Here is a 12,661-nt window from a genome sequence, read left to right as displayed (position 1 = left end):
GAAAAAACTGCATGGGCTGGAGGAACCAGAGGGATAATTTGCATGAAATCAAGCATCTGTAGTAATCTGGAAGATAGGAAGGGAAACAAAGCTTGTTCAGGAGAATCAATAATATCTAAATGATTAACTCCATTCGATGGGCAGAGGCCTTTCGAGCTGATGGGGCTGTGTGTGCTACTAGCCAAGAGAGAGGCGCCCGGGCAACTGGCCTTCAGCTTGACCGCATTCTCCCTCGCACCTTCTAGATTTCTTTGAGAGCTCAACAAACCAGAAAATGAAACCAAAGAATAGCAACCATTTGGGATACACTTACTGTATATGTTAGGTGAGAGTTAATCTTCCTAGCAACTGAGCAATAAAGCACCATTCTGTCCTTTTAATAGTTGAGCAAACTGAGACCCTAACAGGCTTTGTAACATGTTTAAACACACGTGCATCTAGAATGTGTTTTGGGGATATCTGGACCCAGACATGCCTCTCTGCTTTCCCCCACCTGTCTCTGAAGATTTCTGTGACTGACATAGTTGAAGAACTGGCAAACTCCACAGCCCCCGGAGTGAGAGGAAGCTGGAGAGCCAGCAGCTGCCACCGTTGACAATAAAGAACTCCAGATATGGCCTTAAAGGAGCCAGTTGTCAATGGGGGCTTTGTGAGAGGCCTTGTGTAAAGATGAGTTAAATCAGTCCCAAGGGGTTTCTTCCTGAAAGGCAGCTCCAGATGGCAGTGGTGATGAGGATAGACCTTTTCCCTCCTGTCCTGGGTCTTGTGGGTCCTGCAAACTCTAGGCAGTGATCCAGGCACAGGGGCTCAAACCTACAGTACTCAGGAGGCTGAAGCAGAAGGATAGCCATGAGTTCAAGGACAGGCAAGACCCTGTCTCTACTAATTAGATAAGTAAATAAATGGTGGATGGTGATTGAGACACAATCTTTTCACAGGACACGAGGGCCAGAGTCAGGGCCCAAGCCCTTGGGATCAGTGATGTTTTACTGACTTGATTCTAAGGCCACTCTCTTTCTAAGAACGTATTATGTAGGCTTCCTAGATGTAGGTAACACAAACCTTTTCCCACTGAGGCAGAGACTGACTTTCTTTTACTTTTTTTTAATTCCTGCCACACCCTAGACTGGACAATACTAACCTGGCATCTCACATTGTCTGTAAAGCTCTTGCACTTTAAAAGGCGGACATTTTTCATTGACATTTTCCCAACCAACACATCCTTTGCTTTTTTAGAATGCTGCTGTTTTCATACTGATTTATAAACTGTTTATAAAGCCAAGAGTGTTGGCACAAATCTGTGATCCCAGCACTTGGAAGGTGGAGGCAGTAGGATCAGGTTCAAGGCCACCAGCTTTAGCAACATGTTGAGTTCAAAGCCAGCCTGGGCTATGAGACACTGTCCCCAGCACATTATTTAGTGTTGACTGTATGGTTTGAATTTAAATACCCCCACCCACAGGCTCATGTGTCTGTGTGGATGGGTTATGGGACCTTTAGGAGATGGAACGTAGTTGGAGGAAGTAGGTCACTAAAGGCAGGCTTTATCTGTTTTAGTCTGGCCCAGGCTTCATCTGAGCCCCTACCTGCTTCCTGGCCTCTGAGACTTGAGCAAACACCCTCATTCTCCTACCACCATTATTGCAGTCTGGCTAAGAGCCCTTCCCAGCCAGTCAGGTGTGGAGGTTTTCTGGAGAGGAGGCTTTCACTCTGCCAATCTCTCCATCTGGGCCTCATGTAGTTACCCTCTAGAGACAAGACTAAGTGGAAGTTCAGAGGTCAGTCTTTCCACTGTAGGGGGGATGTCAAACACCCTGGGTTGGGGTCAGGGTGAGGACTGAGCTGTCTCTTTAGAGACCACACTGTGAACACACTTACCATAACAGTTTGCTAGATGGGCCACTCTGCTTCCTTCTTGTTATAGATAGAATGCCTAAACGAAGGAGCTGGGAATAGATGGGGGCTCAGAGGCAAACTTCACAGTGATTAATCATACACGCTGGATCTGAGCCATCTTCCCTAACTGAAATGTAGATGGTTGGTCCTGCATGTGTTCCACATGACCTTATTAGTGTCAGCCGGGGACCTGTGTAGTGATCCAGAGTAAAGAATGGAAAATGAGTTTGGGTGAAACATCTCATTGTCACAAGTATTAGCTACCATTTCTGTTGTTCAGGACAAGTGCACAGTCCTGGGCCAGAACTGATCGCCCAGCTCTCCCTCACACAGCATGCTTGGCATTTTTTGCTGGATCCTATGAGAAGGGGACAGATGTACAAGAGATAGAGAGCTGCTGCCTCCTTCCAGTTTAGGATGAGGCTCATCACACATTTGGGACTCTCTGGCCATTGTTCCTTTCCACAAGGAGATAGCAGAATAATCCCTTCATGATGAGAAATGGTACCTCAGTGAATCTTCTTCACACACAGTGACACCATGTTTTCACATAAAATGGATTTGACATCTTGTGTAAGGAAACCATTTTTCCTATCTAGAAGAGTACTGGGACCCAGAACTCTGCAGAAATGGCTCTGTGTCCAGTCTTCACTTCAAACCTGCTGCTGAGCCAGGCATGGAGGTACATGTCTTTAATCTCATCCCTCTTAAGAAGGAAGCATAGGCAGGCAGATCTGTTTGAGTTCAAGGCCAGCCTGATCTACACAGTGAGTTCTAGGCCAGCCAAGGCTACGTAGTGAGACCCTGTCTCAAAACAAAACAAAACAAAAACCGGCTACTGAATTCCTGATTACATGTTACCAACTCGCAGCTTCCGAGGGAAGAAAAGACAAGCAATGGAAACGCACTTCAGACACCAGCTTCTCAGACTGCGGTGTGCAGGGAATGAGCCATGCAGCTGGCTGTGACTCTACCCCCACCCCACACTCATTGACACCCCCACATTCTCACATGCAGGGGAGCTGTAAATTCATGCAAGTCAAGAGTGGATTTTTAGTCCAAGTTGGGAAACTTGCATTTCTGTACATTTTCTCAAATAAATTTCAGTGCTTAAGAAACACTGGTGGGGGATGGGGGAGCTCAAGTTAATCCTGGTCATTTGTGGGAGAGTGTTGAAAATTTGAAATGTTAAAAGAGGAAAAAAGAAAAGGTCTGTCTTATAATGGCACTGAAAATTTGGATGCAGACTAAAGAGTTGAACTTTATGTCCCTTCTAAGCCATCCAACCACAATCTAGCTTTTTAATTGGATTCTATGTAATAATATACAGAATCATGCTAGAAAGTTTGGACTATAAAATGTGTTTGGGGATTGAAACTGTTATATTCAGTAACTCCGAAGAGTCAAAGAGGAATCTACTGAAGGCCAGGTCTTCCCTGGACCACCCTCAGAGCATATACGGCACCCACCAGATGTGGCACCTGCAGAATTAGAATAATGTGGACATTGCCCTTGGCCTCTTTTCTAACCAACTGTCTTAGTTAAGGATTTTATTGCTGTGCAGAGACACCATGACCATGGCAGTTCTTTAAAGAACACAGTCAATTGGGTCTAGCCTGCACTTTCAGAGGTGCAGTCCTTTATCTTCATGGTGAGAAGTACAGCAGCATGCAGGCAGACATGGTGCTGGAGAAGTAGCTGAGAGTCCTACATCTTGGCTTGCAGGCAACAGGAAGTGGACTGAAACACTGGGTGGCATCCTGAGCAAAGGAAACTTCAAAGCCCACCCCCACTGGGGCACATTTCCTCCAACAAGGCAATACCCACTCCAACAAAGCCACACCTCCTAATAGTACCACTCCTTGTGAGATTCTGGAGGTCAGTTACATTCAGACTACCATCCCACCCCACCCTGCTTTAGAGGTCTTCATTTATTGACTGGCCTAGGGTAATAAATGGAGATAAACAACATGAGCCCGCCACTGAGTACCATGAGGCCCAAAGTGCCAGGCAGCAAAGCCAGCTCTGTCTGTCAGACACAGGTCATTGCCAGGCTGTGCAGCCTGAGAAGAGCTGGTTGAGAGTCCACTGAAGGAACAGTGTGCTTTCTTGAGGTTCAAGGGCAAACATTTGCCCCGTGTTTAATTTTAGAGTCTGATTAATTACAGCAGGATAAATACAGCGTCTCAGCCAGGAGCCCCAGCAAAACTGAATTTAAAAAGGAAGACATTGCCATGGAGGAGTCTTTCTGAGTCTGCTTAGAAATCTGAGCATTTCAGTATTTCAGAATCTAGGCATCAGCAGCTCACCACAGCCCGCTCCGGGAGACCATTAAGGCCTGGTAATGGAGGGGCAGCCTTCATTTTTAAAGTGTAAACCAGTTCAGGCTTCATGAAAGGACTGTCTGTTTCCTCGTAGAGTTGAAGAAAGCTTTAAAACCTTGTTTTGGTCCATATTTGGCTTGTCTGAGGTGATCTCGGTGGTGCTGAAATACGACCACAAATTCATCGAGAACATTGGCTACGTGCTGTATGGCGTTTATAACGTCACCATGGTTGTCGTACTGCTCAACATGCTGATAGCCATGATCAACAACTCCTATCAGGAGATCGAGGTAAGCCGCGCTCAGTGCTCCCTCCCTGGCTAATCACGGCACTTCAGCCCAGAGCAGACACGCCTGTTGTCTCGCACATGAAGCTAAGACAGGAACAGATGTTCTTCCTGGACCACACTGCTGCCAGTCCGTCTGCCATGGCCCTGATGCCACCACTGGAAGGGCCCAGTGAGAGCAGAAGGAACCAGGACTGCATCATTCAGACAGTGTGCCCATGGCACATGAGAGTGGCTATGTACCTGTTTCTCTTCTGCCTGTCCTCTGTTTCTTATTAGGAGCCTACTGTGTGCCGAGCCTGTGCTGAGCACCAGTCAGACAGTCACAAGGCAGATAAGTCCCCACCCTCAAGGAAAACAAAGAATGGGGCTGAGGAGATGGCTCTGAGGGTGGGTAAAGTGCTTGCTTAGCAAGGGTAAGGGCCTGAATCTGGATTCCCCAGAACCTATGTAAAAAGCTGGGCATGGTGGCATTTGCCTGTAATCCCAGATCTGAGAAGCAAAACAGCAGGATATTGGGAGCTCTCAGGCCAGACAGCCTAGGTAGTCAGTGAGCTCCAGATTCAGTGAGAGACCTTATCTCCCAAATAAGGTGGAGGGTGATGTAGACAGATCCCCAACATAAATTATGGCCTGTACATGCAAACACATAAGCATGCACACTCATATATCCATGCATGCATATCCCCCTATACATATACACATGCAAAAACAACAAAAAAACAAAACAGGTAATGGCTGGTGAGATGGCTCAGCAGGAAAAGGTACTTATTATGTAGTCCTGACAACCAAGTTCAATCCCCAGAATCGACATAAAAGTGGAAAGAAAAAGCCAACTCGGCAAAGTCGTCCCTTGACCTGCACATGTGCACCATAACACATGCATTCCCACATCTATCTATCTCTCTCTCTCTCTCTCTCTCTCTCTCTCTCTCTCTCTCTCTCTCTCACACACACACACACACACACACACACACACACACACACACACACACACACTACTAAATAATGTTTTAGTGTTAAAACACCAGGTAAGGCAATCATCAAATCACCATGCTCTGGGGTCAATGCAACCAGGCCCAGAAGATGCGAAGCAAAGGGAAAGAGACTGCCTGGAAGCTACTTTGCCAGAATGAGAACAGCTGTGGGAGAAGCCGTGGTAGAGCACTCACCCAGCATGTGTAAGGCTTTGGGTGTGATCCCCATTGGTGCAAAGAGAGGGGGTGGAGAGGAGGAAGGAAGGGGGCACCTTTAAGTAAAGAAGTTGGGGTACAGCTGCTCAGTGGTAGCATTGCCTGGCAAAGCCATGGTTCAATTCCCAGCACTGCAAGAAAACAGAAAGTATCAACAGATTCTTTATTAGGATCTGAAATGCACAGACCATGAGCAATTGGTTGAGTCTTATTTAGAACATCAAGAAATTAAAAGTAACGCAAATGAGCAATAGTTGGAATCAAGGTAAATTGACTATGATGAATCTGAACAAAGATATTGTATAACTTAGTGAAAAAGAAAAAGAATGCATGGTGGGGATGGGCAGCAAGATGGCTCAGTGGGTAAAGGAGCTTGATGCCAAGCCTATGACCTGAGTTCAGTCCCAGCATCACACGGTAGAAAGAGAGAACCGACTTCCACGAATTGTTCTCTGACTTCCACATGTGCACCATGGCATGTGCACACCAAACACATATGCACACAAAATAATAATTAAATGCAATACATTTCTTAAAAGATCGGTGCACATGCCTGTAATCCCAACACTCAGCACTCAGAAGCTAAACAGGAAGATCAAGCCGAGCCTAGGCCAAAACTATGTCTCAAAGACAAGCAAACAAGCAGAAAAGTTGAAGATTTTACCTAAATGATGGTAGTGAAGCCCCCAAGCCTTAGTTTTGAGAACAGCAGAGGCAAGTTGCAGAACAATATTGATAGTTCACTCTCCTGTGGAAGAGGAGAGCAAGGGAGCGTACAGTCATCCCCTTTGTGATTGTATTTGTGTTCGGGTATGAAAAACCATTGCAAGGAGACCATAAGAAAGATATGGCTGGGGCTGCAGAGATGGCTCGGTGATTACAGGTGGGCACTATTGCAGAGGACCCAGGTTCAGTTTCCCAGCACCCGGGGATCTTAAGCCATCTTCCAACATCTGTTGGTACCTGCACTCACATGTGCACATCACATACACACACACACACACACACACACACACACACACACACACACACACACACGTACTTTTTTTAGGAGGTAAAAAAGTAAAGCCCCACTGGGATGCCAGCCTGTTAACAGGTAGAATTGGGACAAAGGTGATGGGCAGGGTCCCTTCAATTTATACCTTCCTGTGCTTTGTAAGTTAGGAGGAAATTTGTCAGATATTATTAAATGAAAAATGCAAGTTGTATTTCTCCAAATGTAAACAGGCAAATCTCCTGTTACATGATGATACAACTGCAAACATGCATGGGAAAAGGGGTAGAAGAGGATCGCAAAGGATGGGGGAGCAGTCTTCCTGTGGGCAGGGAGCTGGAGGGAGGCTCAACCAGGGCCTGTCACATTTGCTGGTAAATCCTGGGCTTAAATGATTATTTCCATGTTTCTCATATAGAAAATTAAAGAAGTTAATTTAATATGGCTTTTGTTTAAGAAAAGAAAAAGTAAAATCAGACTGTGTGGCTTAAATGTCAGGCATTTATTGCCTCACAGTTCTAGATGCTAGAAGATCTAAATGTCCGGGCAGATGGCTCCCTGTGAGGCCGCCCTTCTTGGCATACAGACAGCAGCCTTCCAGCTGTGTCCTTACGTGGCTTCTCTACCAATCCTGTTTGATCAGGAACCTCATTTAACCTCAAGCACCTTTTTAAAAGGTTCTGTCTGCAAATACAGTCCCATCCCAGAGTGATGGGGTTAGGGCTGCAGTGAGTGGGTTTTAAGAGGACACTGTTTGGCCCCTAACATATTCTCCCAGCAAGATCATTCCAGACTCTTGGATCAGCATGTTTCAGGACAGAGAGGACAGACAAGAGTGCTGTGCTTGGCACTGAAGGAGCCCAAACTGGGCAAGGGAAAGGCAAGAGGCTAGAGGAAGAAGGGGCTGGTCCTGAAGCATCAGCTGCCCATCCTCACCACTCACCCCTACTCCCTGAGAAATGTAGCACTCACCGTAGGGATGGACGAGTTGACCAGTGACATCTTTTTAAGAAGCGTTTTTACATGTTTGGTTACCTATGCAAATGAGCTATTGCCAACTAGTCTTCCCATCCTTATGGGTTTCAGTTTCCCTGAGTGTAAGAAAAGAAGAATGGAGCTTGAAGAAAATCCATGGGTCTTTTTATTTCCCATGCAGAGAAGTCTGCCATATCCTAGCAAGCATACCGTGCTTTGGTCCTCAAACTGTGGCATGAGAATGTTGGCTGAGTGATGCCCACTGACTTGGTGCAAACTAGGCAAGCTCATAGCTCATGGTGTCCACAGGGTGATATCTGAGGTGGGCAGAACACTGAGGTGCCACCCCTCCCCTCTGGCCCTGAACAACTGCTTGGCCAGGTCAGACTGCTGTGCCTATGTGTCTCAGTGAGCCATGAACTGCTGGATAAGGCAGAGCACTCATGAGCACATTTGGCCGTGGACAGTGAATATCCATACGCCTTCTACAAGGACCCCGACTCATCCACTAGATCTGTGTAGCACCTCTTGTCAGAGTCCACTTCCTCCGCTGGGGCAGTCCTCCCTCTCAGAGCCACTGGACATGGTCTCCCTGCTGCACCCTCACCTCCTGCTCCCCACCACACTGTCTCCCTGCACCCTCACCTCCTGCTCCCCACCACACTGTCTCCCTGCACCCTCACCTCCTGCTCTCCACCACATTGTCTCCCTGCACCCTCACCTCCTGCTCTCCACCACATTGTCTCCCTGCACCCTCACCTCCTGCTCTCCACCACATTGTCTCCCTGCTGCACCCTCACCTCCTGCTCCCCACCACACTGTCTCCCTGCACCCTCACCTCCTGCTCTCCACCACATTGTCTCCCTGCACCCTCACCTCCTGCTCTCCACCACATTGTCTCCCTGCACCCTCACCTCCTGCTCTCCACCACATTGTCTCCCTGCACCCTCACCTCCTGCTCTCCACCACATTGTCTCCCTTCTGCACCCTCATCTCCTGCTCTCTAACACATTGTCTCCCTGCTGCACCCTCATCTCCTGCTCTCCAACACATTGTCTCCCTGCACCCTCACCTCCTGCTCTCCACCACATTGTCTCCCTGCACCCTCACCTCCTGCTCCCCACCACACTGTCTCCCTGCACCCTCACCTCCTGCTCCCCACCACACTGTCTCCCTGCACCCTCACCTCCTGCTCTCCACCACATTGTCTCCCTGCACCCTCACCTCCTGCTCTCCACCACATTGTCTCCCTGCTGCACCCTCACCTCCTGCTCTCCACCACATTGTCTCCCTTCTGCACCCTCATCTCCTGCTCTCCACCACATTGTCTCCCTGCTGCACCCTCACCTCCTGCTCTCCACCACATTGTCTCCCTGCACCCTCACCTCCTGCTCTCCACCACATTGTCTCCCTGCCTGCCTGCACCTCACTCGCTGCTTCACCACATTGTCTCCCTGCACCCTCACCTCCTGCTCTCCACCACATTGTCTCCCTGCTGCACCCTCATCTCCTGCTCTCTAACACATTGTCTCCCTGCCTCCTGCACCCTCACCTCCTGCTTCCCACCACATTGTCTCCCTGCACCCTCACCTCCTGCCTCTTCCACACATTGTCTTCCTGCTGCACCTCACCTCCTGCTCCTCCCCACATTGTTCCCTGGCACCTCACCTCCTGCTCTCCACCACATTGTCTCCCTGCTGCACCCTCACCTCCTGCTCTCCACCTGATCTTTCATGCCAGTATTTAAATAAGTCCCTTGATCAAACAGTTTTCTCTTAGAAATAAGGAAGTCCTCTTTCCACTGGACTCGCACAGCTCTCCGACCAGTGCTTCATACTTCTCAGCACCCTCCCACTATTGACCTGTACCTGCTCTTCACTCTACTTCACCCCCTCAAACTGGTCAACAACTATCCAGCCACGAACAGACTTGGAACCCCAGGTTAGGCCAGCCCCAACACAGATCCTCTCTCAGCTCTGGCACATCTCTTGATCAAGTTCAAGGTGGGCTGATGAGTGATTTATCCTACCATGCCATTGGGCAGACTGTGTATTCCAAAAGATATGCTTCCTCTTTTAAAAGTATGGGGTAGAATATGTTTGCTCTATGGCTGAAAGCTGACAGCAAGGCCCGTGCCCAGCTATGGAGATGAGAGATATTCCTAGTCAGTCCTGGCATGGTTAAATGTCTTTTATGTATAGATCCTTTAGTTCTTCTAGTACCTATGAAACAGGTCATTATTATGCTATCCCCATTTTATAAATTAGACAACTGAGATCCAGAATGGCTAAGTCAGATACCATAGTTTCACAACCAGGAAGGACCATGGCCAGGATTTGAAGCCATGCAGCTGCAGAAGCCATATCTTACCAGTATACTAGTCTTCCACCCATTCCCAGTCTCCTTGTTACACCAAGAGTGACCTCATCCTCACAAAGCTTGTGGTGTATAAGATCCGTTTGTTGTGTCCCAGTGTACACAGGTCAAGTGTGGAGCTTCAGCAATAGAAAGCAAAGGACAGCCTGCTGGTTATGGGCTTATACCCTAGTGGTCCATCCGAGCAGGCTCGCATAGGTGCATCCTTGACGGGCTCACAGAGCTGTGCCAACAAGCAGACACTTGATGCCTGCCTCAACACATGTTGGAGGCAGTGGTACCCACACTCTGTGGATTCACAAGCTCAGGCCACATGTTAATAAGAGACTTTTACACCAGATGTATATGATTCTAAACCCCATTGCCTCAGGCTCTTAGTACATTTTTGGGTGGCTCTCCTTTGCGAGATGATTAACTAGATGCCGTAGTGGCCAGAGCTGTGAAGTCAGTGGACAGAAGGACCTGCAGTAAGGACAGTTCTTGTGAGCTGCAATGGGAAACACTGGTGAGGGCACCAGTGGAGTGGGGGCAGCGGGGCCACACAGCCCTGGCTAGGCTTTCCCACTATGATGCCAAGGCAGGAAGAGAGCTTTAGAAGTGATGCTTGCACACAGCCTTGGACACTCCCCTGGTCCTGTGCCATCACAGACACCAGTCCTGTCCAGCAGTCTGCTCAAACACTGGACCTGGACCCTGTCACTCTGCTCAGATGTTAAGCTGTGGCCTCTGGTGTGTGACTGATTCCTTTGTTTCACAGGAAGACGCGGATGTGGAGTGGAAATTTGCTCGAGCGAAGCTCTGGCTTTCTTACTTTGATGAAGGAAGAACTCTACCTGCTCCTTTTAACCTAGTGCCAAGTCCTAAATCCTTTTATTATCTCATAATGAGAATCAAGATGTGCCTCATAAAGCTCTGCAAATCTAAGGCCAAAAGCTGTGAAAATGACCTTGAAATGGGCATGCTGAACTCCAGATTCAGGGTAGGTAGCACCTGGTTTATGGGGTGGGAAGGGGCAGAGGGGGTGTGGGTGGGGCTGTGTGTTTGACCACTGGCTTCCAACAGCCCCCGGTACAAAGCAAGCCAGCGAGCTAGGAGCTGCAAGGAGCCATTGCCTTGCCGGATCTGCCAGGCACCTCAGCAAAGCACCACCCAGAGGAACATCCCAGAGCCCCTTAGAGATGCTCTCAGTTCAGCAAGCTGCCTGGAAAGAGATGACCCCAGCAAGGGGAATTCCCTAGAGCAGTGGTTCTCAACCCTCCCTGTGCTGCAACCGGAACTGAATACAGTTCCTCATGTTGTGGTGACCCCAACCATAAAATTATTTAGTTGCTACTTCATAACTGTAATTTTGCTATTGTTATGAATACATATATGATATGCAGATGGTTTTAGGTGACCCCGGTGAAAGGGTTGTTTGACCCCCTCCAGGGGTCCCAACCCACAGGTTGAGAAACACTGCCCTAGAGCATATAGAATTAGAAGACCTTTTCACAGAAAGTAGCTGAGGATGATCTGAGAACAAAGTCCCCTGCTCACTCTCTCCCACTTCTGAGTTCCCAGTGTTTGTTGGCATAGCAGAATCTCTGAGGAGTTCCAGAAGAAAGACACAAAACTCAGGGCTTCCTAGATCAATTGGGCCAACAACAGTCTGTTACTATGACAATCCTACAGAAACTCAGTTCCCAGGAACAACAGTCTAGGAAGCTAAGCCATTTCCAGAAGGTTCCCCATATTCTGTATAGATTACTCTAAGCCCTGCCATGCATGTATGTATTTTCCTTTCTTTGTTCTAGAAGGCTCGCTACCAGGCTGGCATGAGGAATTCTGAAAACCTGGCAGCAAACAACACTTTCAGCAAGCCCACTAGATACCAGGTAATCACCCCTTGCCTAAGTGTGGACAGAAGTAGATGCCACACTCACAGTTACGTGGCTGTGAGGACACAGAACACAGCTCCCTTCTTTCAGAGTGTCTTCTGTATGGCAGCCACTGTGAGTATGCAGACAGGGTTCCTACCTCGGTGGCACCTCCAGGCTACTTGGGGGAGAGACAGAGAATAAACACATGGATAGCATATGGCATCAAACTGATAGAAGTCCCAGGAAATCAAGAATAAGGTTAAAACTGGAGAAAACCCAGAAGGCCTGGCTAGCGGTGGGTGGCATCTTCATGGAGAGGAGTGTTGGCCGAGACCACAGCCAGGAAAGGGAGACAACCATGGGACCTTCCTGGTAGAGGTGGAGCATCCACAAAGTCTCGAGCTGCAGGGGAAAGCAGAAGATAAGGTCAGAAGGAAGGCAGAGTCCTGCCACTCAGGATGGGAGTAGTATCCGGTGTTCTCTAAGGTCCAGGAGAGGAAGGTAACTTTGCAGGGGAACAGAAATGATTACACTGTAGTCAGCATCAGTGACCAGGCAGACACCAGTAAGGAGGACACACGATGTGCCTGTCATTCAGACTGAAGGGATGGCCGTTTCAGTTGGGGTGTGTGAGCAGGCAATGTGCAGTCACAATGCATAGCAGGTAGATCCTGATGCTAGCTGGGGACAAGGGAAGGAATATCCCCTCCATGACTTCCAGGGTGTCCTCAGTGGCTAGGTGGATCTTGGGATCGTCA

The 12,661-nt window shown here is 48.4% G+C and overlaps 1 protein-coding gene across 2 annotated transcripts in view; it reads left to right on the top strand.

Annotated features, from left to right (window-relative positions):
* Trpc7 (transient receptor potential cation channel subfamily C member 7) overlaps window positions 1-12,661 on the top strand; it is a 131,423-nt gene that overhangs the window by 109,818 nt on the left and 8,944 nt on the right. For both annotated transcript variants that reach the window (XM_036187821.1, XM_036187820.1), the window contains 3 exons: window positions 4,315-4,510; window positions 10,802-11,023; window positions 11,838-11,918. In XM_036187821.1, coding sequence (XP_036043714.1) covers window positions 4,315-4,510; window positions 10,802-11,023; window positions 11,838-11,918 — 499 coding nt within the window. The remainder of the gene's footprint in view (window positions 1-4,314; window positions 4,511-10,801; window positions 11,024-11,837; window positions 11,919-12,661) is intronic.

Source organism: Onychomys torridus, chromosome 5 (assembly GCF_903995425.1).
Source record: "Onychomys torridus chromosome 5, mOncTor1.1, whole genome shotgun sequence".
NCBI lineage: Eukaryota > Metazoa > Chordata > Mammalia > Rodentia > Cricetidae > Onychomys > Onychomys torridus.
The sequence above is the reverse complement of the archived record's forward strand: the minus strand, read 5'-3'. Positions and strand labels throughout refer to the sequence as shown.